The 27,481-nt window shown below is 30.5% G+C and overlaps 1 protein-coding gene and 1 non-coding gene across 2 annotated transcripts in view; one reads left to right on the top strand and one right to left on the bottom strand.

The window, feature by feature from the left end:
• Nucleotides 1–5,751: 5,751 nt before the first annotated feature.
• LOC139887495 (U6 spliceosomal RNA) lies at nt 5,752–5,854 on the top strand. The gene has a single exon (XR_011773317.1). It is a non-coding gene; the product is annotated as a U6 spliceosomal RNA (small nuclear RNA).
• A 169-nt stretch (nt 5,855–6,023) lies between these two features.
• LOC139896431 (uncharacterized) overlaps nt 6,024–27,481 on the bottom strand; it is a 59,392-nt gene continuing 37,934 nt past the window's right edge. The window contains exons 3-5 of the mRNA XM_071879078.1: nt 6,836–7,076; nt 6,604–6,729; nt 6,024–6,502 (exon numbers count right to left, since the gene is read on the bottom strand). Coding sequence (XP_071735179.1) covers nt 6,381–6,502; nt 6,604–6,729; nt 6,836–7,076 — 489 coding nt within the window. The 3' untranslated portion in view covers nt 6,024–6,380. The remainder of the gene's footprint in view (nt 6,503–6,603; nt 6,730–6,835; nt 7,077–27,481) is intronic.

Genomic DNA, 27,481 nt, shown 5'->3' with positions numbered 1-27,481 from the left:
ATACGTATACACTGGGTCGTGGATTGATTCAAGATAATATTTATCGATTTATTTCTGTACATCTAACTGTGGACAACTAGTTGTAGGTTACTAACGAGGACAGCTGACTTAATAAACTTAAAACATCAAAATATATTAAAAGTGTTGTAAATATATTTTGAACATACTTTGATATATATGTATATATTGTTATAGGTTCGTGAATCAACAGTGGCCAAGTCTTACTTCCCGACGAAGTAAAAATCTGTGAAAGTGAGTTATAGTCCCACTTTTAAAATCTAATATTTTTGGGATGAGAATACATGCAGGTTTTATAAATGATTTACAAAATAGACACAAGTACGTGAAACTACATTCTATGGTTGAATTATCGAAATCGAATATGCCCCTTTTTATTAAGTCTGGTAATCTAAGAATTAGGGAACAGACACCCTAATTGACGCGAATCCTAAAGATAGATCTATTGGGCCTAACAAACCCCATCCAAAGTACCGGATGCTTTAGTACTTCGAAATTTATATCAAATCCGAAAGGTGTCCCGGAATGATGGGGATATTCTTATATATGCATCTTGTTAATGTCGTTTACCAGGTGTTCACCATATGAATGATTTTTATCTCTATGTATGGGATGTGTATTGAAATATGAAATCTTGTGGTCTATTGTTACGATTTGATATATATAAGTTAAACCTATAACTCACCAACATTTTTGTTGAAGTTTAAAGCATGTTTATTCTCAGGTGAATACTAAGAGCTTCCGCTGTTGCATACTAAAATAAGGATAAGATTTGGAGTCCATGTTTGTATGATATTGTGTAAAAACTGCATTCAAGAAACTGATTTCGATGTAACATATTTGTATTGTAAACCATTATGTAATGGTCGTGTGTAAACAGGATATTTTAGATTATCATTATTTGATAATCTACGTAAAGCTTTTTAAACCTTTATTTATGAAATAAAGGTTATGGTTTGTTTTAAAAATGAATGCAGTCTTTGAAAAACGTCTCATATAGAGGTCAAAACCTCGCAACGAAATCAATTAATATGGAACGTTTTTAATCAATAAGAACGGGACATTTCAGCCGCGGTATTCAGCTTCAGCACTGGAGCGTGACGGAGTCTGTTACCGTTTAGAGGACCAAGATAAAAGATTATTACCCAAAAATACACAGTATCCAGATGTAGAGCGGCGAGTAGAGGGACAACTAGCCCAATCAGCATCAGAATAAGCAACCAATGAGCAAGTGCTGGATGAAAACAGCTTTAGACCAAGATCCAGAGTGCCCTAGACATAACGAATGATCCTTCGGAGAGCAGCCATATGAGGCTCTCGAGGATCATGCATAAACAAACAGATCTGCTGGACAGCATAAGAGATGTCAGGCTTGGTTAAAGTGAGATACTGGAGAGCACCGGCAAGACTGCGATATAAACTTAGATCCTTAACTGGGGGACCAGTAGTGGTCAGTTTGGTGCCAATATCAACGGGTGTGCGACTAGAATTACAACCAACCATGTCTGCACGCTCAATGATCTCAAATGCATACTTCTTCTGAGAGAGAAACATACCAGAAGGAGTACGAGTGACAGAAATGCCAAGAAAATAATTTAACGGACCAAGATCAGTCATGGAGAACTCCTTATGTAAAGAGGTGATAACCCGATGAAGAAAGGCTATAGACGAGGCAGTCAAGATGATGTCATCCACATATAATAACAAATAGGCTGTGTCTGCGCCGTGCTTGTAGATGAACAAAGAGGTGTCACATCTACTGTGCTGGAATCCAACACGCTGAGCATAACCGGAAAATTGTTGAAACCAAGCTCGAGGAGCTTGTTTCAATCCGTATAAAGATTTCTGTAGAAGGCAAACATGATCTGGGCGACTAGGGTCACGGAAACCAGGGGGCTGATGCATGTAGACGGTCTCAGAGAGAGTGCCGTGGAGAAACGCATTCTTGACATCTAGCTGATGAATGGGCCAGTGTCGAGATGCAGCAAGACTGAGTACAGTCCTAATAGTGGCCGATTTTACAACCGGGCTGAAAGTCTCATCACAATCAATACCAACCTGCTGGCTCCGACCCTTAGCGACAAGTCGAGCCTTATACCTGCTCAGAGTACCGTCTGCATTACACTTGTGCTTAAACAACCACATAGAGCGAACTATGTTCGTGTCCGTAGGGCGAGGCACAAGAGTCCAAGTACCATTTTTAATTAAAACATTATATTCCTCAGTCGTAGTGTTATGCCAGTTAGGGTCGCTAAAGGCGTTGGAATATGATTTTGGTGTAGGAGAAGGTGTAGAAATGTGGAGATTAAGGCGTTGAACAGGTTTGGTGATGCCAATGCGGTGTCGAGTAACCATAGGGTGAGTGGAGGTCGTGTTTTGAGGTGGTAGGGGTGGTGACGGTGCGGGTGTGGGAGGAGGAGGGGTAGGAGGTGTAGGAGTGTCGGGTGAGGGTGGAGTGGCGACAGGAGGTGGAGATATTTCTGAGAGAGTACGAGAGAATAGATTTGGATGAGGGTCGAGAAACTCATATGATGGGGGTGGGGAGGTAGTGGTCGAGCTATAAGGGAAGGAAGTTTCATCGAAGGTGACATGACGAGAGAGAATGATTTTCTGAGTGGCGAGGTCGAGACATCGGTATCCGCGGTGATTCGATGGATAACCGAGGAAGATACATGGGGTAGAGCGTGGAGCGAGTTTATGAGTATTGTTGAGGTAAGGGTAGGAAAGACAACCGAACACACGGAGAGTGAAGTAGTTGGGTGGATATTTGTAGAGGCGTGTGTGGGGGATATCGTGGTTTATTGCGGATGAGGGTAGGAGATTGAGTAGATAGGTGGCCATGTGAAGGGCCTCGACCCAGAAAGTAGGGGGTAGGTTTGCTTGAAAAAGAAGGGTGCGTATGAAGTTATTTATAGTACGAATAATCCGTTCTAATTTCCCGTTTTGTTGGGAGGTTTGCGAGCAAGAAAAGCGTATTTGAATGCCGTTGTTTTGGAATAACTGTTTAAGTTGATTGTTGTCGAATTCACCGCCAAGGTCACATTGGAAGGTTTTGATTTCAGAATTGAATTGAGTTTTTATGTAAGCACGAAATTGAGTAAATTTATCAAAGACTTCAGATTTATTGCGTAATGGAAAACCCCATAAGTAATGCGAGTAATGATCTAGGAAAATGACATAATATTTGTAACCACTAAGACTCGGAATAGGTGAAGTCCATAAGTCTGAGTGAACAATATCAAATAACAAATTAACATGAGAAACGGAACTACTAAACGGAAGTCTCACATGTATGCCAAGTTGACATGCATGACAAAGAGCGGGAGACTTCGTATTATTACATGTAATAGAATTATTAGAAATGAGACGGCGAAAAACATCAGTGCTAGGATGTCCGAGGCGCTGATGCCAAATGCTGGGTGTGGTGATGAGAGCATGATAAGGTGGGCATGGTGTCGGATTCGTGAACGGGTAGAGATCTCCGGTGCTATCACATCGGAGGAGCAGGCGGTGAGTCAAGTAATCTTTCACGGAAAAACCAAACTCTTCAAATGAAACAGAAACTTTATTGTCACGAGTAAAACGACGAACAGAGATAAGATTTTTAACTATGTTCGGTGTCACGAGAACATTAGACAGGTGTAGGGTTCGGTTAACATTAGGCAAAACGCTATGACCAGTGTTGACAACGGGGATGTGGTTCCCGTCACCAACAGCAACTGATGGATAAATGCAATGATTAAAAACAGTACTTAAATTTTTAATGCTAGAGGTGAGGTGAGTTGACGCACCAGTGTCCATAATCCAACCGGAATTACCATAGTCTGGAGGAGTGTTGACATTAAATGCCTTCGGTATAAATGTCTCCTGGTGTTGCATTGGACTAACAAATGGGCTGTTAGCAGGTTCAGCCAGCCCGCTGAAAAAGGTTGTAGGCCAAATACCGTGTTGCTGTTGTTGGGCCTGCATAATTTCGTGGGCTGAAAAATGTGGTTGGGCTTGCATAAATTGTTGGTGTTGGGCTTGGATAATATTACGTACTCAACACTCTAATAAAATCTTCAAAAATAATGTGTGGAGTAAAGAATCAATTAAATTAATTAATTGATCTGTGATTGAAAAAGAAGCGCAAATCACACAATTAATTTCGATATCCTTTTTTTTATTATTATTATTATTATTATTATTTACGAAATCACACAATTTGGCTGTTGTTGAGATCACTAAGGCTCCACATGTACGAATGGTGCAGAGTGCTTTGAGAATTTAATAATTAAATAGAAAAACCAACCTTGAAAGAATCTTTAAAAAGAAATTTAAATAATCTTTTTGAAGGAGTCTTTCCTTTTATAACAGAGTGATCGATAGTAGGCTTTATTTGGAATATGGGATCTATCAAAATAGGGTGGTGATATTTCCAAATCACTTTTTGATAGATCCACACATTTTTCAAGCTGTCTTCCTAAAATACCCTCTAATGTAGTTTATCAATTTTATTGTGTTATACATGATTTAAGCGTATGTTAGTCAATTTGTGTGGATCTATCAAAAAGTGATTTGGAAATATCACTACCCATCAAAATATATTGATAGGTAGATGGAGATTGTTTTTGCAGGCGATGAACAATTATTATGATGTTTTTTTTTTTTTTTTTTTATTAAGCGGTGGGGAGGGTGTTTAGGGTTTTAGCTCATGATACCATGTTAGAGAGAATAGTAAAGGGCGTAATATTATTGTGTATCATTATAGATGCAGGTTACATACATATAAATAGCATTAAGCAAGTACTCAACCCTAGTGGACTAGATAAGTAAAGGGCCCTTATAGAACATGTGCTAAATAAACCAATACATATCAACATAAACAATATCCATCTAACAACTACGAACTATAGTAGCGACAACACTATAGTTGCATTTATAGTGAAATTTCAACTTCTTGAAGGTTCAGAATTATAGTTCTAAGAGTTCGGTATTTGAGATCCAAAGATATATGGGCATGTCACTATGTCAGGATTTAACATGTCGCCAAGTAAGGAGTATACCTAATATAATATGGTTGACGCAAACATGTAAAGGCATGACCATTGTAGGTAATGGTAAGTCCTAACTAAATAATGTTAACAATGTTGATATTGACATGTCCGGAAAATTGCGGTAATAGGGAAACAAACTCATACCATGTTGTTGACCAACGAGTACTTGATTTCACTTGTTAACTTTATTCAAGTTGATCTTTCTTTGAGATCGAGATGGCTTCGAGCTCGGAAGGTCGAGATGGGATGAGCCCATAGGAGGATTATGTGTCTCTTAGGGGGAATATCATTCGAGCTCGTTATTACGCCGCCACAGGGAGACAACTCTATTAACATGAGACTAGCTCATAGCAAGGTCAACCGTCTTGAAGTAAGGATATGTGTTCCAAGCTCATCATGACAGCACGTCGAGGCTCATGATGTGGTGTGATCGGAACAATAATACGAGTGAAGTCGAATAAAGTTACGAGGTCATAGTCGCAAAGCAAAAGTATTATCTTAGGCCTGAGTTAGATGTTGTTATCCCTGTCAAAAAAATTACTGCGTATTAAGGGTCACAATTTAGTGTCTATTTTTTTATGCTAGTACTTTGAAATGCAGATGATCGACTTTACTTTTTTTTTTTTTTTTTTCCCTTTAGTTACTCTTTTTCCAAAAGTTTATGCCCAACTTGTGTGTCAATACCAACAAGACACATGTCCTTTTGGGGATATCCAATAAAATTGAAGCGATACATAGAAAATTAGTATGACCCATACGCGAAGATGACACATAGAATAAGAAAGGGTCAAAAAGATATTAAAAAGACATTTAATTTGGGATGAAGAGAATAATATAAAATTATTGATTTAAAAAACCATGGTCTAAAATTATCAAAGAAATTAGACAAAATCCAAGTAAATTTAACAGCAAAATCACTTAGAACACCGTATTGAATGATGATGATTGAAATTGAAATTGAAATATATTTATAAACTCAAAGATATAATACACAACAGATGTTTAAAGAGATGGTCTTTAAACATGGTTCTTAAACAATACAAACTTTGCTTAATTTTCTTAAGATTCAAACATGGTTCTTAATTCTCTAACGTAAGCAAAATTCAAACCTAAAGACCTCTAAGCAGATCCTAACCTTAACAGCTAGACAAATAATGGCCCAGACGGCCATACCATGTTTGTTTCTTCATATATAACATTACTTGCAGAATGCCAAAGTTACATCAAGTAGTTCAAGTACTTAAAAACAAACCTAAATTATACAAAGAGTGGTTTATCATTTCAACATTCAAACCACTGTTTTACCTAATCGTATCGATTGTTACATTAGTGCCAATCAAGTCCTCCCATAGTAGCGGACCCCACACCCTCCCACACCTCATTGAATCCCACTTCATCGTTATCGATACCTTCCATATCGCTGTCCCACCATCCGCTGCCACTTGCATCTGATCATTTAAACACATTGGATCATATATTTTTACATTTACATGAAAATTTCAAATAATCACCATTAGAAATGCTAAATTTAGAGATGTGGCACACTTACAGTGGTTGTAAACAGGCAGTGGTTTCTCGCCTTTAATGAATGGTTTTTCGCATCTCGATTGTTTTGGTTTTGGATCACCACCCAAAACAACCACACCCTTTGGAGCAAGTGATTTACCATACAAACCTTATCATCATGAAAGACATTCAAATGTAAATGAACTAGTTCTCAAGACATTACATATACTTAAATTCAAAAACAAAAGACAACAAAGAGTGAACTGATATCAAACCTCCAAAATCCTGAATTTGTGATTCTTGTGAGATCGTAGTAGCAGTACTAGTTTGATTCTCGTCTTGTAGATTTAAAAAAGTATTATTGTCGTTCTCTTTACTGCATTTAAACTGTTCAAGAGCAACATCAAGGATAGCATTTAACTCCGGTCCCTTAGTTTTCTGGTCAGTCTTGGCTCCAACAATTGACTGATTAGTACCCACATTGGTTCTTGGTGAGAGAAATGGGTTTTCTTTACCCTGAAAGTTAATTACAATTTACAACTAAATTCTTTATTCTGCAAAAATAGGAAAAGAAAGAAATGAAAATTACAAGTCTTTTGGATAGCACCATTTAAATCACTAGAAATGACAATGAAACTTAACTAATCACTCAGTCACTCTAAAGTCATAGTCTTTGTTCTGAAAGTAATTAAACTTCACACACTCACTTTGATGTGCTATGTTCCTTAACTGTTTTCATTTGAGAAAGATCATCCTAATAGAAGAAGTATGGAGTACATTTTTGCAGGTTTTGATTATAGTAGCAGAAAATTAACTACGAGGAGACTTAACGATTTTTCATGATTACAATGTGTACTTATGATATACGGAGTATCAAACTTATTTTCATAGAAAAACAGCCAATATAGAAAAACAGCCAATATAGGATTTGTACTTGCGACTGCGGTCTAGGGTTACAACCGTTAAGCGAGTCGACCCCACATGATAGAAAAGCAGCCAATTGTGGGTCGGTCTAGGTAGTCCTTTATCAACCTTTGGTCCTTTGGTCTCATAAAATATACATCGAATTGAGCACAATTTTGTCTGAGACTAAAGTAATGTGTGTAGCTTGAAATTCGTTAATGACGTTAATATCCAATGTTCAGAATTAAAGCAACATTATTATTAGATCTTTAATCTTTTCAAACCAAACTCCATCTTAGCCTTAGTTGGTCAAGCCAAGCTCAAGCCCTGCTCTACTAGATTAAAGCAAAATCAGATTACACTAGCAAATACTGTAGCACAAATTCATCATGATAATAATAATAATAATAATAATAATAATAATAATAATAATAATAATAATAATAATAATAATAATAATAATAATAATAATAATAATAATAATAATAATAATAATAATAATAATAATAATAATAATAATAATAATAATAATAATAATAATAATAATAATAATAATAATAATAATAATAATAATAATAATAATAATAATAATAATAATAATAATAATAATAATAATAATAATAATAATAATAATAATAATAATAATAATAATAATAATAATAATAATAATAATAATAATAATAATAATAATAATAATAATAATAATAATAATAATAATAATAATAATAATAATAATAATAATAATAATAATAATAATAATAATAATAATAATAATAATAATAATAATAATAATAATAATAATAATAATAATAATAATAATAATAATAATAATAATAATAATAATAATAATAATAATAATAATAATAATAATAATAATAATAATAATAATAATAATAATAATAATAATAATAATAATAATAATAATAATAATAATAATAATAATAATAATAATAATAATAATAATAATAATAATAATAATAATAATAATAATAATAATAATAATAATAATAATAATAATAATAATAATAATAATAATAATAATAATAATAATAATAATAATAATAATAATAATAATAATAATAATAATAATAATAATAATAATAATAATAATAATAATAATAATAATAATAATAATAATAATAATAATAATAATAATAATAATAATAATAATAATAATAATAATAATTATTAATTAATTAATTAATTAACAAGTTTCAACAGACTATATTTTCGAAATGCAACTTAAACTGAACCTGAACTAATTTTGACTGATGAGAAGTTTTTTTCAGCTTCCGGTTAAGAAAATCAGACAATGAAATACTCGGCCGCTTCTTAGTTCCCGATGCATTCCCCAATTTCTCTCTACAATCATTCGACCTTGTAAATTGAAGAATTGAAGAATATTAATTGATGACATCATCTGAAAGATATAAATTAGGGTTACTTGAAAGCTTACTGATCATCATTATTATTTGGTGATCGATGAATCAACGTCGATTGAATCAGTCGTTGTCCACGAACCCTAATACTTGAGTGATTCGACTTCATTTCTGCTGCGAATAATTAGATTGATTTTAGTCCGATTTGGAATCGGTGTTTTGGCGCAGAAATTTGATTATTTTCATCGATTTCCTAAAATAAGGTTATGTGGGTTGGGCTTATACTGGTTCTACTATACTGGTGGGTTGATTTGGGTCTATTGGATTTGGCCTTATACTTCATTTTTAACATATACTCCGTATCCATCAGGGGAAGAAATTCATGAAAAATTGGTCAAAATGCCCTCTTTTTCAAACATGCTCTTAAAAATTCGATAGTGTAAATATGTCCTCTGACCACGCACCATGCATTATGCGTGTAACTTGGTGCATGATGCGTGTTTACGAGATAATGATCGAGACATACATTTTTTCTCGCGAGCACGCACCACGCACCAAACACCACGCACAGTGCATGATGCTTGGTGCGTGGTTCATGTGCTTGTTGGGGGGAGAACTTTGAATGGCCGTATCTTTTAACTCGTAGCTACGATTTAGTCACCTTTGTGTTTGAAATCATGTATTTTTCAAGATCTATCCGTTGGCAAACAACTGTAGGCGGTGTGTCCCAAAAAATTTTCTGAACGAGGCCTCGAAGACCTTCAATAATGCCATTTTTTTATTTTAACTTTTAAACGCACTTTGGCCACTGACAAGATGCTATAAAACATTCTAATTTGTGATTCTTTAAATTTATCAACAATGTGAACTAAAAGTACACGAAAAACGCTTGTTATCAGCGGTCAAAAGTGCGTTTAAAAGTCAAAATTGAAAAGAAAGACAAAATTGAAGGTCTTCGAGGCCTCGTTTCGAAAAAAATTGGGACAAATTGCCTACGGCAGTTTGCCAACTGACAGATCTCAAAAAATTTACACAACATCAAAAAAAACAGTGCATAAATCGGAGTTACGAATCAAAGGATACAGTCATTCAAAGATCTGACGTTAGCACCACGCACCACGCCTGGTAAGAGTTTGCGAGGAATATATCGTAAACACGCATCACGTACGGGCTTGCACGCATCATGCATGGTGCGTGATGTGTGATGCGTGATCAAGGGACTTTTTTGCAATTACTATTTTTTGAGGGCATATTGTTAAACATTTTTGAAAATGAGGGCATTTTGATCAATTTCCCAAAATTCAAATATTCAATAACATGTGGGTTTGTGATAGGTTATGGAAGGTTAAATTCTCATACAGTATTTAAACAAGTTTCAAGTTAAAACGCGGGAAAAAAAACGCACGCTTCAATGTAGAGTGGTTTTGATCGGTTAATTGCAGGGGTTGGTTTTGGTTGGTTAACGGTCGGTTAATTGAACGTAAAAAAAACAGTATGAAAAAGGAAGGGAAAAAGAAGAAGAAAAAAGGCAGATTACCATTTTATCTTTGAAGTTGGGGTTAATTATGGGGCTATCGCTGTGAATAGTGACGGCCTCACCCCCTTTAGTATGTTATATTATATAATATAATCTCTTTTAAAAATTATAAGAGGAGCATTATCTTCTCTTGATTAAAGTAGCTTACACCTTTATGACTATAGGATTATTACTAACTTTTAATCACAGCCATCCATTTTTTCTATTAGCTAAAAAAAAACTAGATTAGCTAATCAGCCATTAAAAAGACTAACATACCCTCTTATTAAATTAAAATCTTCAACAACTACCATTGAATCATATAACCTAAACAGTTCTCAAGTTATCGACGATCTAGCTGGTTTACACAAATTATACATCCAAAAACCCTATGACGATCTGAATCGGGCGATCTTCCATGTTATTAATCAATTTTAGAGCGATCATCATCTACAACAGCTATCATACGATTATAGAATGATCGATCATCAACAATTTTTTCTTTAAATTGTCATCTTGCATATAGGTTATTCAAGTATATGTGATCTTTATTTTTAAATCTATTGTAAATGTAGAAGGTAGCATATGTGATCTGTGTATTTTAATTCAATTAGAAATATATGCAATTAAATATATATTTAAATTCTTAGCTATTATTTTGATCCGAATTGGATATACATATCAAATCAAAAGCTGTAATGGCATGATTTTAGACAGACATTTATCTATTTTAACATTCTTAAAAAAAAATTCATCGTTTGAGTACAATTAAATCGTGTTTGAGAATGAGGAATATTGGTGTAAGATTTTTCCTGATATATGATTTATTTATTACATTGATTAACTTGAAATTAGGGTTCAAGTTTTTATGAAATTTTTCGAAGTGTTGATTGATAATTAAATTCGGGTTTATGATACATATTTTGAAATAGTTATTTTAAAAAGTCAAATTCTGCAGTAATAGATCTTCTGAGTTTGCATCTTATGTTAATTGTGGTCCTTAGATGAATGAAAAACTCTCAAAGAGTCAGTTTCAAAGTGTCTGTTGTTCTTTTGTAAAGATATGTATATAACCCTAACTTTTTAGTTTTTCTCCCAAATCGCATAAAACCGAAATCAATTTTAAATGTTTCTTCAATTTACGATGTCTTATGTCGATCATCATTTGTTGAACATCCGGTTTGATAACGTGGTTTGCGGGCTTCGTACTCCCACTCAAATTTTGTAATGATGTTGTATACATGAGCCAAAAATCACAAGATTATCAGTTGGATATGTAGAACCTGGATATGATCTTGAAGATTGCTAGCCGAATCCTATCGAATAGGACAATGGGAAGTTGAGGAGTATAACTTGTGTTGAGTGATATTAGAGGTAATGATATGGGTAAGTTGGGTAACAGGGCAGAACAGTTTGGGTCAAACCAGGTTGGGTGGGTAAATCCATAGAAATTTTGTGCATTTTCTAAGAATATGTAATGTCGTAAACATGATAACAATAATCCTATGATAACAATAATAAATGAATAGCATAATTCAGGATGTTGTAGGCATTAATTATACAGTTTTGACATCTTTCAACCTTTTGACACACCTTGATGCATATAAAATATATGATATATTGATTTAACTAAATACTAGGGATAAACGGTAACCAAACTCATAACCGATTTGACTAATTACTACAAGTAAAAGCTTATATATAATAATTCATGTGTACATGCTTAATGATATTATAATTTAGAGGTGACAACGTTGCCCCATTTACTTATTGAGTTGTCTCTTATCTCAAAAGGGTGCAATTAAGTAAGCCCAGAAATCAATTGTGAAGATCAATCAAGAGAGCCTTTCATGGAGTTCACGGACAAGGATCGTGCTGAGTTTGGTGTCTGTAAAGTAGACATAAACATTACAAGTAACAAAGATGAATGCTGAAAGGACCCGTTCATATACTATATAAACGATTCACAATAGTTGATTACATCGTGAGGTACTTGACTTCTATATGATACATTTTACAAACATTGCATTCGTTTTTAAAAGACAAACTTTCATTTCAATGAAAGTTGACGGCATGCATACCATTTCATAATACATCCAACTATAATTGATTTAATAATAATCTTGATGAACTCAACGACTCGAATGCAACGTCTTTTGAAATATGTCATGAATGACTCCAAGTAAAATCTCTAAAATGAGCAAATGCATAGCGGAAGATTTCTTTCATACCTGAGAATAAACATGCTTTAAAGTTTCAACCAAAAGGTTGGTGAGTTCATTAGTTTATCGTAATCAATCATTTTCATAATTTTAATAGACCTCGAGATTTCCTTTATTCAATAATCATACACTCGCAAGTGTTTAAAATTCATTCATATGGATTGAACACCTGGTAACCGACATTAACAAAATGCATCTAGAATATCCCCATATATAAATATCGAAGTACTAAAGCAGTTCAAATTCTCTGACTGGGGTGTGTCAAAGCCCATAGATCTATCTTTAGGATTCGCGTCAATTGGTGGCAATTATAATAAACACCAATTCTTAGGCCACCAAGTTCAACAAGGGCGATATCCGGTATAATGATTTAACCATAGAATGTAGTTTCAATTACTTGTGTCTATTTTGTAAAACAGTTATAAAAGCAGCGCATGTATTCGTAGTCCCAAAAATATATATTGCAAAAGCATTTAAAAAGGGGGCAAATGAAACTCACTTAATATAACAACCCTCACTTTTCAACTTCCGATTTTACTAAAATACCTAGAGTTGTTATATACGAATAAATTTAACGTTGACCGAATAAACGTACGCTTAAAATAAATAATATAATTATAAATATTATAAATAAGGTTATGTTATATAATATAACATAATTACATCAATGAATATATATAATATTTATATTACTTTTGTTATTTAGTTAATAGAATATATAATTAACTAAATAATAAATAATATTATAACATTTATAAAACTAATAAAAACTATAAAGTAATAATCATAAATATTAATTTTAATTATAAAAACTGAATATAATAATATTTTTTATATAAAATTCGTATTTAATAATTAAACAAATATAGAAATAAAATGTTAAATGTTCTTAGAAATGTATTAAAAGATTTTTTTAGAATTTTATAAAAAAAAATCAAAACTATATCTACTTTTAATAAATAAATACAAAAATACAAACTACTTTTTCTTATTTTAACTTTTAAGATTTACTTTTAATAAAAATACAAACTACTTTTTCTTATTTTAACTTTTAAGATTTACTTTTAATAAAAATACAAATTACTTTTTCTTATTTTAACTTTTAAGATTTACTTTTAATAAAATTACAAACTACTTTTTCTTATTTTAACTTTTAAGATTTACTTTTAATAAAAATACAAACTACTTTTTCTTATTTTAACTTTTAAGATTTACTTTTAATAAAAATACAAACTACTTTTTCTTTTAAAATTTACTTTTAATAAAAATACAAACTACTTTTTCTTATTTTAACTTTTAAGATTTACTTTTAATAAAAATACAAACTACTTTTTCTTATTTTAACTTTTAAGATTTACTTTTAATAAAAATACAAACTACTTTTTCTTATTTTAACTTTTAAGATTTACTTTTAATAAAAATACAATCTACTTATTCTTATTTTAACTTTTAAGATTTACTTTTAATAAAAATACAAACTACTTTTTCTTATTTTAACTTTTAAGATTTACTTTTAATAAAAATATAAACTACTTTTTCTTATTTACTTTTAATAAAAATACAAACTACTTTTTCTTATTTTAACTTTTAAGATTTACTTTTAATAAAAATACAAACTACTTTTTCTTATTTTAACTTTTAAGAATAACTACTTTTTCTTATTTTAACTTTTAAGAATTACTTTTAATAAAAATACAAACTACTTTTATTATTTTAAGATTTAATATATACTTTTCTTTTTATTTCTTTTACTTATTTTATTTTTTTTACCTAACATTTTCAACTATAAATACCACATACATTTCTCATTTCAAACTTGCACCTTAATCTCTCATTTCTCTCTTGAAGAACTACTTCTAGTTGATATCCCGATCACTTACTTGCTTTACTTTCCTTTCTTGCGTGGAATACTTCAACTGCTATTTAAGGTGAATTTATAGCCCCTTTTTATTGCTAGCAAAACTTACTTACTTTTGGGGTGAGACACATGCTGTTTTTTTTACATTTTACACTTTAGACACAAGTACCAAACTGCTTAAACTATGCTATACCCGGCTTTGTTCAGCTAAAGTCCCTACAGTGATATTTTTAAGTGCTCGGCATGCTAGGTTATTGGGGGTAGGCCTATCGAGAGTAACGTCCCTTATACATTTGACTATGTCTTTGTATTAATTGATAATGAAATTAAACCGACAAGTAGAACTAACTTGTCATGGGGCATACTATCGTTTAGTTTAAATATAACGAATTGGCATAACTATTTCTTTCGATCTTTCGAGATCAACTTTACAAACTAAATCTTGTGGTCTAAAACAACGGTCAAACTTTTTGTTAAACCTATGAACTTCACTCAACCTTTTTGGTTGACACTTTAGCATGTTTTGTCTCAGGTGACGAATAAGATGATTGCCATGATTGCTACTTGATGAATTGAATGCTGCTACATGGAGTCTTCATTTCATTACATTTACTTTGCATTAAGACTATTATTATTATTTCAGTTTAAATTTGATGTAAAACTTTTAAAGTTTCCGCTGTTTTATTAATAAATGTTTTATTCAAAACGTCTCATATTCTCGTTTATACAACTATTATTTGATATAATTAGTCACAAATACCCTAGGCCCTATTTGGAGGTGTGACAGATTGGTATCAGAGCAGAGTTGTTGTAGAGAACCAGGATTGCATTTTATGTGTGCCTTATACAATTAGGTACTTTAGCAATGTAGGACTACAACTTTCCTTGACCATAGTGCCTTTAATTATTGCCTTTAAATGCTACACTATACTTTAGAAACTTTACTTATCTTAGAATGCCAAGCCAATCTAAGAATTTTCCTAAGTACTATCCAATTACGCCATCGCATTTAAATGAGACACCATGATTTCTGAAATTCTTGACATTCCTATGTCATCTATCATGGTTTTGTGTATTACATATGTATTACATGAAATATTATCCATGATTTTTGAAACTCCTATATTTGTTACTACTCACACTCAAACGTATGTAACTCCCTGTTATATCACGTACCTATATGCCTTATGCCTTTATGCATCGATTTGTGAACCGGAAAATGTCATTGGGTTATCACAGTATACGAATTGAAAGTCTTTAATCAAAAGATTATTAGATTACATACTTATCACTTTATGATCTCGACACATCATATCTTATTATATCTTATCGTATCTATCCCAATAGACTTTGTCTAACACTTTTCCTTAATTCCCTCCGTAAATTACAGAAATCTTTTTGCTATATACACGTATTCAAGGAAACGGATATATCATCCAGTATTCAACACTAATCTCATATCAAAACCCTTATCCGATCACATAATATGAATTTCTCATCTGATTCCTCAAGCTCCAATGGCAGCGTAACCGGAATGAACCAACCAATCAGCCATCATCTATTTTGGATGAATTGGGGATGGGTTCGTAGTAAACTTAATCAATGGAGACAAGAGGAAGGTGATCCCTTCCACCAACCGAATTCACCTCTTGGTGAAGAACCTGAAGCACTTACCGGCGAACCCGTTCGAAACACTATTTGCACCCTCATTTCCAGGATATCCAGTCACGAATATATAATATCTAAAATTCTAGATCTTATTCATCCCCTTGTCTGAACTGCCAATCATCCCGGAATAGTAGAAGAAGTCAATGAGCTTCGCGCTCGAGTGGTGGCTCTGGAGAATATGGTGCGAATTCTACAAGCATCAGCAGCACCAGCGGCATAACCAGCACTACCAGTACCATCAGCATCACCACCACCAACATCGGCTTCACCAACAACAACATCCGCATCTCACGCCACAACGTCACTCTCAGTATCTCAGATATCAACATCATACGCCCCATAGATACCAAGGATTATTAGTAATAATGAGTTAAGATGTATTGACTCATTCTTCCTGAAGAATTATATATGTATACTTTATATATATATATATATATAGTTTGAAACAATAATAAACCTTTTCATACTAAGCTATTACGTGTGAATCTTAACTAGTATGTACTACTTGGTTAATTCATATCACTAATATGCTATGATGTACCTCCTTCGTTAATGACTTAACAATCATTAATCACTGCTTCAGCACAATAAACTCCATTTCATAATAAACTAAGTGTATTATTCAAATACATGTTTGATTGTATACTTTTATTTTCGATGTACTCGAAACTTTTTAGAAAACATCATTCGTGTCTTGCGAATTTCACAAGAATTCCACGAGCACCAACTTTATATACCGAAGTATATCAACAATAATGAATGATGAAGTATTGATTCATAACTTCATTAGTGAAATATTCCGCGACAAATATAAAATCTCTAAGGTTTTGGAGATTATTTATTCTCGTTTCAACCGTAAATCAAACGAGTTTAATCTTATATTAACTCATTAAATCCATGATTACATCTGAAGAATATATATATGAACGTATATCTTCATAAAGATTGTAATTCTTTTGTACAAACTGTTAATTGTGAAAATATTTTAAAGGGTAGGTAAAACCCGAGAAAATATTTATATCTCACTTTAATATGTTACATTGTACATTCTCCAATTCTGATTCAATAATCAGTAACTATACTACTTACATCCACATATGTATCCGTTCACCTTTTGCATACAAATTCAATTACATATTCTGACATATCAGAATCCAAGAAAAGCTTTAGCAGATGTTATCTTCCTAAAGATCACTACATTCATGAATTATATTCTTTCGTATTCTATGATGAATTATCACATCAACCCACCAAAATTATCATTCATTACTTTTGAAATCAACAATGCCTATTCATCAACCATTAGATCCGTTGACGATCATAATCAGTGTTTAATCATCTAAAAACGAAATTTCTTAAAACCATCTCGGATTGATAACCGATGATTCAAATATGGCTGCATTAAATGCAGAGGAAACAGCAAAATTGTAGAAGGTCTTAATGGCCAAAAGTTTGATAATAAAGAATGGTACGTTGGAAAAGCTCAAAAAAAAATTTGGAACTGAAAAACGGATTGAGCTAACCATGGAGGAGACCAAGGACAAATACAAGGACCAAACTCTATATTCAAAGAATCCAGGTAATTCTGGATCCGATGAAATCTTTAGAGAATATCTTGCTCCGAAATCATGTTAAAAGCTTGCGGAAAATTTTTCTTCATCAACTTTCGAACTTAGGAATTCCAAAATATTATCATAAATATCCTCTATATTTCTGAAGATATCTTCATAATGATTCTTGTCCGCAATTAAGTATCTCTTTGTGATATATTTATAAAGGAAAACTGTTTTAGTTTCTATATTCTGTAAAATCCAAGTTTAACTTATAAATGTTTTGAAGAAGTGTTGAGAATTGAAGCATGAGTTAGTATAATGTAATGACGTCAGGCCAACGTGATTATATTACAGTAAGTCATGCTAAATTTTAATGGAAGATGATGATTCATAGACTTTATAATCATCATTTGCCATGTTACACGACTCTTACATTCTACTTAATCTCTGAACATATCAAGAAAATATATTCTTGATAGTTCTATCCTCAGTAATTCTGGTAACTTACCAAATCAAATCATGATATTTTGCTTAGAACATTAGGTTCATTCGAAACTTCATACCTACAAATTCTGGACCATTACTCGTTTTACTTAGAGTCGAGAGGAGAAAAAAAGGCAAAGAGCTCCGACATATAAGGGAAAATATGTAGCCCGATAATGATACCGAAATTACAAACCGTGTATATCAATACGTATTACAACGTAAAGACATGGGAGAATTAAAAACACTATAACCCCAAGGGCATAGTAGAAATAAACAGATTCCTCTGGTGGTAAAAGAAAAAGAAGAATGACTGCATATATGGTCAATATAATAACAAGTATCAATACGGGATTGAGCATATTAGCAAATCTTTTGGAAGTATGAATTTAGGAAGAAAGTATAGAAGTGGTGAAGATAATGAAACGGAAGAAGCTAATTTATAGCAAAATTCCAAACACAGCAATTGAAGCAATTCACCGCATTTAATCAAAGAAAATTTCAAATTCCTTAATTACCGGAGAATCAAATCTTATGGATTACGAAGATTTCCTTTAATCCCTTGAATTTCAAAAATCAACCGTTACTACGTCAAAAGTTAAGGCAAACATTTAATTTTCTTATTCACTCTTTTACAATAGCTTCGTTTATACGCTTCCTATAATCAAATGTTTTATCCATATTATTCAGTAGTGATAAAACTTTATTTTTTTAACTTATATTCATCATTACAATATTCTTGTTGTAAACAATGATGATCTCTATCAAACTTCATGACTATAATTTTCATGAACTACTCTCTGTTTTGTCTACCCTAATATTGTGGCATAAACACTCAAAGTTTTAAATAAGCTCAATACTATTCATAACACATTTCATGTGTTCAGTTTACTAAAATGCTCGTATAGCACCATCATCCCTTTTGAGGATAACCTAGTCAAATGACACTCTTATTAATCCTTTAGATAACCTCCGCATTAATGATAAAATGCACTTTATAGAAGAACCTCTAAGAAATTAGGGTTCGTATGATTTAAATGCATGAAACAGAACAATATTCTATCCGTTGAAATTCACGAAAGGCCCCGAACATACCTGGGAACGTGAAGACCAAATAAAACGTAAATATCCTTGTCTATGTACGAACAACGCCGATTGATGGCAAAAACTAAATTTCGGGACGAAATTTCTTTTAACGGGTAGGTACTATAACAACCCTCACTTTTCAACTTCCGATTTTACTAAAATACCTAGAGTTGTTATATACGAATAAATTTAACGTTGACCGAATAAACGTACGCTTAAAATAAATAATATAATTATAAATATTATAAATAAGGTTATGTTATATAATATAACATAATTACATCAATGAATATATATAATATTTATATTACTTTTGTTATTTAGTTAATAGAATATATAATTAACTAAATAATAAATAATATTATAACATTTATAAAACTAATAAAAACTATAAAGTAATAATCATAAATATTAATTTTAATTATAAAAACTGAATATAATAATAATTTTTATATAAAATTTGTATTTAATATTTAAACAAATATAGAAATAAAATGTTAAATGTTCTTAAAAATGTATTAAAAGATTTTTTTTAGAATTTTATAAAAAAAATCAAAACTATATCTACTTTTAATAAATAAATACAAAAATACAAACTACTTTTTCTTATTTTAACTTTTAAGATTTACTTTTAATAAAAATACAAACTGCTTTTTCTTATTTTAACTTTTAAGATTTACTTTTAATAAAAATACAAACTACTTTTTCTTATTTTAACTTTTAAGATTTACTTTTAATAAAAATACAAACTACTTTTTCTTATTTTAACTTTTAAGAATTACTTTTAATAAAAATACAAACTACTTTTATTATTTTAAGATTTAATATATACTTTTCTTTTTATTTCTTTTACTTATTTTATTTTTTTTACCTAACATTTTCAACTATAAATATCACATACATTTCTCATTTCAAACTTGCACCTTAATCTCTCATTTCTCTCTTGAAGAACTACTTCTAGTTGATATCCCGATCACTTACTTGCTTTACTTTCCTTTCTTGCATGGAATACTTCAACTGCTATTTAAGGTGAATTTATAGCCCCTTTTTATTGCTAGCAAAACTTACTTACTTTTGGGGTGAGACACATGCTGTTTTTTTTACATTTTACACTTTAGACACAAGTACCAAACTGCTTAAACTATGCTATACCCGGCTTTGTTCGGCTAAAGTCCCTACAGTGATATTTTTAAGTGCTCGGCATGCTAGGTTATTGGGGGTAGGCCTATCGGGAGTAACGTCCCTAATACATTTGACTATGTCTTTGTATTACTTGATAATGAAATTAAACCGACAAGTAGAACTAACTTGTCATGGGGCATACTATCGTTTAGTTTAAATATAACGAATTGGCATAACTATTTCTTTCGATCTTTCGAGATCAACTTTACAAACTAAATTTTTTGGTCTAAAACAATGGTCAAACTTTTTGTTAAACCTATTAACTTCACTCAACCTTTTTGGTTGACACTTTAGCATGTTTTATCTCAGGTGACGAATAAGATGATTGCCATGATTGCTACTTGATGAATTGAATGCTGCTACATGGAGTCTTCATTTCATTACATTTACTTTGCATTAAGACTATTATTATTATTTCAGTTTAAATTTGATGTAAAACTTTTAATGCTTCCGCTGTTTTATTAATAAATGTTTTATTCAAAACGTCTCATATAGAGTCGTTCTCGTTTATACAACTATTATTTGATATAATTAGTCACAAATACCCTAGGCCCTATTTGGGGGTGTGACAATGTATTTTGTAGTAAAAATACATATGACGACATTGAACAATGCAGGGTTGACCTCGGATTCACGAACCTATATCATTTGTGTGTGTGTGTGTGTGTGTATATATATATATATATATATATATATATATATATATATATATATATATATATATATATATATTAAAACATATAATCGTAACTGAACAAGTTTATTTATTATATCTTTAATTTATATATTATGTATGTTTAATTTGTGTATATATCCATAATGGTTAATATTTTTATAGTTATATTAATATATCCATATTTATATACATAATTGTTTAATGTTATATTTAAAAATCGATAGTTTTTTATTTATATGTATTTATATAAATAATATTAATAGGTTTGATATATATATAGTTATGTGAAATTTTAATATAATTATAGTATACTAACAAATATATTTTATATACAAAATATTTATCTGTTTAAAAGGTAGTTTTTGATATTAATAATGATAATATTAATAATCATATTACTTAATAATAACACTTATAGTGATAATAATATTAGTAATAACAATAATAATAATAATAATAATAATAATAATAATAATAATAATAATAATAATAATAATAATAATAATAATAATAATAATAATAATAATAATAATTGTAACTAGGTTTATGATAACAATAATAATAATTGGTAACTAATACTTATAATAGTAATAATAGCAGTAATAACCAATATTCATAATACTGATTAATAATAATAATAATAATAATAATAATAATAATAATAATAATAATAATAATAATAATAATAATAATAATAATAATTCTAATACTTAATGATGATAATAATAATAACAATGATGATAAGTGTAATAATAACAATAAAAATAATAATAATAATAACATTTATAATAATCATGATAATTACTAATAATAATAGAAATAAAATTTAAGAGTGTATACCCTTTCAAATGTTTTTCCAAAAAGAAATGCCCACGACGGGGCTCGAACCCGCGACCTCTCATAAACCCGAACCAACACCCAACCATCACTCTGCCATCTGTTTTTCTGAATAACCTCCACTCTTAAATTATATAACCTGTAATAGCGTTGTTTCTATTTCCTTCTTCAATTTCTAAATCGACAAAAACAATCAATCATCAAAACAACCAATTCCTAAACGATTTTGGTTCTATACTCAAAACAGAAATGACCCTTACTGGTTTATCAAATTAATTACAACAGAAGGATTGAAATTAAATCGGTAGCAGACAGGTTATGAACTTGATGAACACAATCGATGATCTTAAAATGTAGATAGTTTTAGTTTGTAATTACAACATGAAGTATGCCCTAAATCATTCCTATAAACTTTCTAACTCCTCAATTGAACCTAAAACATCAACTTTAAATCAAATTTCACTATGAACAAAACTGTTGACTTTTGAAAATCAAACTTTGACTCGAAAATTCGGATTCGTTATGAAAAATTAGAACTTGAAACTTTGCAGTTAGTTTAAAAGAAATATTTCTAACAATACTGCATTAACAAATTTTGAAATTTATTTCGAAATTGATCAAATTGAAAAGTGAAGGCAAAACAGAGATATCGTACCAGTTTCTTTAAAATTGAATTTGATTTTTCAGTTTTTAGCTCGAATTGCATTACTAGAGAATTATATAGAGGTTAACAGATGTAAATGTAATCAACTCAGCTAATTTATCGTTTGCTTGTTTGTTTGATTGACTCGACAATTCCAATTTCTGTCAGAAGGGACTTTTAGAAAGAAAAAAAAACAATCGACAAAACTGAATTTGTTTGTTATCAAGACTACTTGGGTTTAAATCGTACCAGGTTGCTGTTATAAAACACTTTACAACATAGATTGATAACGATATAAAACAGAATACGTAATCTTATTTGTATACATGTATTTATTTGTATTTACATATTTATAAATATATATATACCTGTATTTTGTATATATAAATGTATTTAATTATAACCTGTATATATTACCATTTATATATCTGTGTTTATATCCGTAATTATATATCTCTTATTGTTATATAATTATATTTATAGATTATAATTAATCTTATTAATAATGTAAATATAATAATAATACTCTTTAATATTATAAATAATAGTAATACAATTAATATTACCACTAATGATAATGATAGTAATTATTATGTAATATATAACACTAATATCATTTATAACAATAATTCTAATTATACTAGTATTAATAATAATAATAATAATAATAATAATAATAATAATAATAATAATAATAATAATAATAATTATAATAATAATTATAATTATAATAATATATCAATTTATATATATCAACTTTCATATTTGTATATAATCTATTGATTATAATAAGGTATCTAACACTGATTTTAATAATGATAATAAAAATGTTAATATTATTAATGGTACTAATAATATTATTAGTTACAATAATATTAATTTTATTGATAATAATTATATATACTTATTAAATTTCATATATGTATTATATATATGTATATGTATATACATACTTTATATAATAATATTAATGATACAAATATTAATAATAATAAAAATAATAATAATAATAAAAATAATAATAATAATAATAATAATAATAATAATAATAATAATAATAATAATAATAATAATAATAATAAAAGTAATAATAATAATATAGAAATTATACTTTAGCTTGTAATTACATGTAATATATTTATATTACAATTTATATCATATTTTATATGAATACATTTATTGAATATTTAATATTTTAATAATATTTCAACATAATGGTTATTAATAGAAAGATTTTATATCTTTAAATATATAGCTTTACAATAATATCATATGTCTACTTATATATATATATATATTAATAACAACTTAATTATTTTGTTTATTATTTTATATTTTTAATTCTAATTGATTATAGGGTATTTTATTTATTCAAAAATATTACATATATTTATATTTATAATTATATATATATTTACATTTTTATTTACACACACAGGTTCGTGAATCGTCGGGGATAGTCAAAGGTCAAATGATCCTATTAAAATAGTTCAAAATTTTGGAACTCAACATTAAAGATTTTGTTTGTCGTGTCGAAATCATATAAAGATTAAGTTTAAATTTGGTCGGAAATTTCCGGGTCGTTACAAATGCGAGCTCACAAAAGCCATTGTAAAGGATTTGATCTCTTTGATCATACGTTACGTTTTATTCTTGCTAATATTTGATATCAGTCATATCACAATTTCAAAATTCTGATGGAGAATCCTTAAAACTCTTTTTTCATTATATGTTTTTGATGAGTTAGTATTTTTCTCTTTATCCTGAATTTTATTTGGTATGTTCTGTCTATTCCAGCTAGAAGGATCACGAAGCGTTGAGCCTTTTCTAAATGGCATGAGGAGTGAGGTAACATTTTTACCGGTTTACAGACTTGGAGTCAACGGTCAAACAGAAAACCACGTTCCCTTCTGACCAATAAAGAAAGACGGCTTTTGAGGAAACAAGCTTTAAAGACGAAAAAACGCCCTGTTCAAGCTGTTGGTAAGCTACACGTACTAACAATAGACATTTTCACTTGTTCTTGGTACTATTATAGGGAGGAGTAATATCGTCAATGGAGTAGCTAAAACAATTAAAACTCATTTCCAAAAAATTTCTCCTTGCTATTGTACTTGTTTTTATTTGATGAATATAAAATGCTACCTACCTTGGTTGCTTTTTGTGACCACTCATTGAAAAATTGGATCAACTTCTTAGTTGTGAAAATCTTGCTTGATTATTTGGGTTGTGTTTATAATCCCTGTTCGGATCTATGATGAAGAGGGCAAGACTAAGACTCAATATCGTGCTGGAGTTTGTTGGATTCATCATGATAAAAACAAGTACAACAGACCCAAGTTCTGGGTATGCAACAGCTTCTTACCTTATTTTTACTACATTTTCATATGATAGATGTAACTATGTAAAGTGTCTTTTATCTAATATGGCAAAACGTCTTATTTAGCGTTCAAATTCATGTTAAGAAAGCGATGCAAGTATATAATCTCATTTAACTATCAAATCTTTGATGCTAATACCTATTTGCATATGACGGATAATCAATGTGTTTACAATAAAACTTTTTTTTTTAACTTTTGTTTAGTTTGAATAATTTAAAATTTAATACTGGGAAAATATTATTAAGTTGCCCGTTTTAGGCGTAGTATGTGAGTATGTGACCCAAATCGTTGTGTTATCCTAATTAAGTGTTTAAATCTGCCACTATATTCTTAGATTATTTCCAATAACTGTAGGGTGTCACAAGTTACAAAGGAAGGAAAATATGTTCAATCATGTATGGTGCAACTATACTACATTACCACTTTACGTGCATGTGACTCTAGGTAAATTTGACCTTAATCTTTCAACATCAAACTTACCGTGTTTAAGTTGACCCTATTGAAAACACCAAAGATTATTTAATTTACTTCCGGATGTGCACATGGGAAGTAACTTCAAGCGATTGATATATGATTAGCATATATAACTGTTTCGGTTGGGCTAAGAATACGAAGAAAAATCAAACTACCCATTACAACCTACACTTTTTGTCACACCCCCTAAATGGAACCGGGGATCATATGTGACTAACCAATATTACAACACAAGTGTAAAGCGAGAACGACTCTAAATGAGACGTTTTTATTAAAAACCAAAGTATTTAAAATAGCGGAATTAAATAGTCAATACCAATGAATCCTTAAAAATGTAAACTTAAATGTTTTAATACAATAATATGAATATAAAAATGCGAACTCCAAAAGCAGCAAAGTCCAAATAGCAAACAATTCTCTAGCGAGCTTCACCTGAGACAAAACATGCTTAAAGTGTCAACCAAAAATGGTTGAGTGAACAACATAGATTTATAATTATTTTAGACCATAAGACTTAGTTATCAAAAGTAGTGCTAAAGTTATGATATCGAAACTAAATAAAGTTACCCCAGGACACCTTGAACTGTCAGTGTCGTTTTAATCATTATTATGTAACCAAAGACCAACGGTCAACTAGTTAGAGACGTCACTCTCAATAGGCCTACTCACAATAACTAAGTTTGCGTTTATACGTAGCAATTAACAATATCATGGCAGAGATTTAGCATGAAACAAAGCATGTCAGCACAGTTAAACAGTTTTCGGGTACTTGTGTCTAAGCGTAAAACAGTTTAAAAGCAAGCATGTGTCTCACCCCAAAGTTTATAAAATAGTTAAGAAATAGTAAAAAGAGGGGCTATGAAGTTCACCTTAGTAGCAAGTAAGTAATTTCACGCAAGGAAGTATGAACGGAGTATGTAATCGGAGATCTCAACCTAGAGATATAACGTTTGATTAGTTAATGTCTAACAGACATAAAGTTAGTTTATTTGTAGCGACCCCGACAAATCGTCAAGTGACGGCGTCGACTACGTGGGTCCCATTACCTGGTCATAAGTCTTTATGACAATGTTTGACCAAAATATGTCACCCTCATTTCAAAATAAAGATTGTTTTCAAAGTTTACAAGAATTGTTCAACCAAAAGTTAAGTTACAAGGTTATAAGTACAAATGAAATCTAGGCGACACGGTTTAAAGTAAAGTCATAAGACGCTCCATGAAATGCATGTATACTCGACATCCAATGCAAGTATCAAATAATGAGCGGAAGCATGTATCACATATCGTACAAGACCTGAGAAAAACATAGAAATCTGTCAACGAAAACGTTGGTGAAATCATAGGTTTAAGTAAGTAAGTGAGTAAAAGTAATAAAAGTCGAACCACAAGGTTTGCAAAGTTGAAATAATAGTAATACATTCTAAAAGTTAATATTCACGAGCACCCAATTATCAAAGCTTAACATTCCATCCATTGTATACCCCATCCATAGTGCTAGAACAAACACTGATTCTCGAAAATATATTTCATCCGTAGACGGTAGCGAACCGTCAGAGATGAGGGTTGTCAACCCATATGGCCATATAACATAAGTTCTCGCTTACACCCGTCAAGTGTAACTAATGATAATCGAATTGAGGATTTTTGTTCTAAACTCGTATGTAGAATGTTTGTTTTCCCGTTCTTGTGTTCACTTAGTTCAAAAGAATCGTTTATGTTTTCTCATCCCAAATATAAGTTCAAAAAGAGTAAAAGTGGGACTATGATCTCACCTTGAGTGCAAGAGTTAATAAAGTACTTCAACAAGTAGACGCGTGCAAAGACAAAGCTAGTCTTGACCTAATCATATAGGTTGTATCAATAACGGTAAACACAAACGGTCAAAGATGTTCAATTAGTCCTATGGCTCGTTACGACTCGATTAATATAGCATGTGAATCAATTTGTCAAGTTTCATGCACGATACAAGTAGTTAAGTATGTTAGAACGATTGTATAATCGTTTGGTTAAGTTTGACTAAAAGTCAAACTTGGTCAAAGTCAAAGTCAACGGGGTCGGG

This window comes from Rutidosis leptorrhynchoides, chromosome 1 (genome assembly GCF_046630445.1).
Source record: "Rutidosis leptorrhynchoides isolate AG116_Rl617_1_P2 chromosome 1, CSIRO_AGI_Rlap_v1, whole genome shotgun sequence".
Taxonomy (NCBI): domain Eukaryota; kingdom Viridiplantae; phylum Streptophyta; class Magnoliopsida; order Asterales; family Asteraceae; genus Rutidosis; species Rutidosis leptorrhynchoides.
Note: the sequence above shows the minus strand (reverse complement) of the source record. Positions and strands in the feature narration are given on the sequence as shown.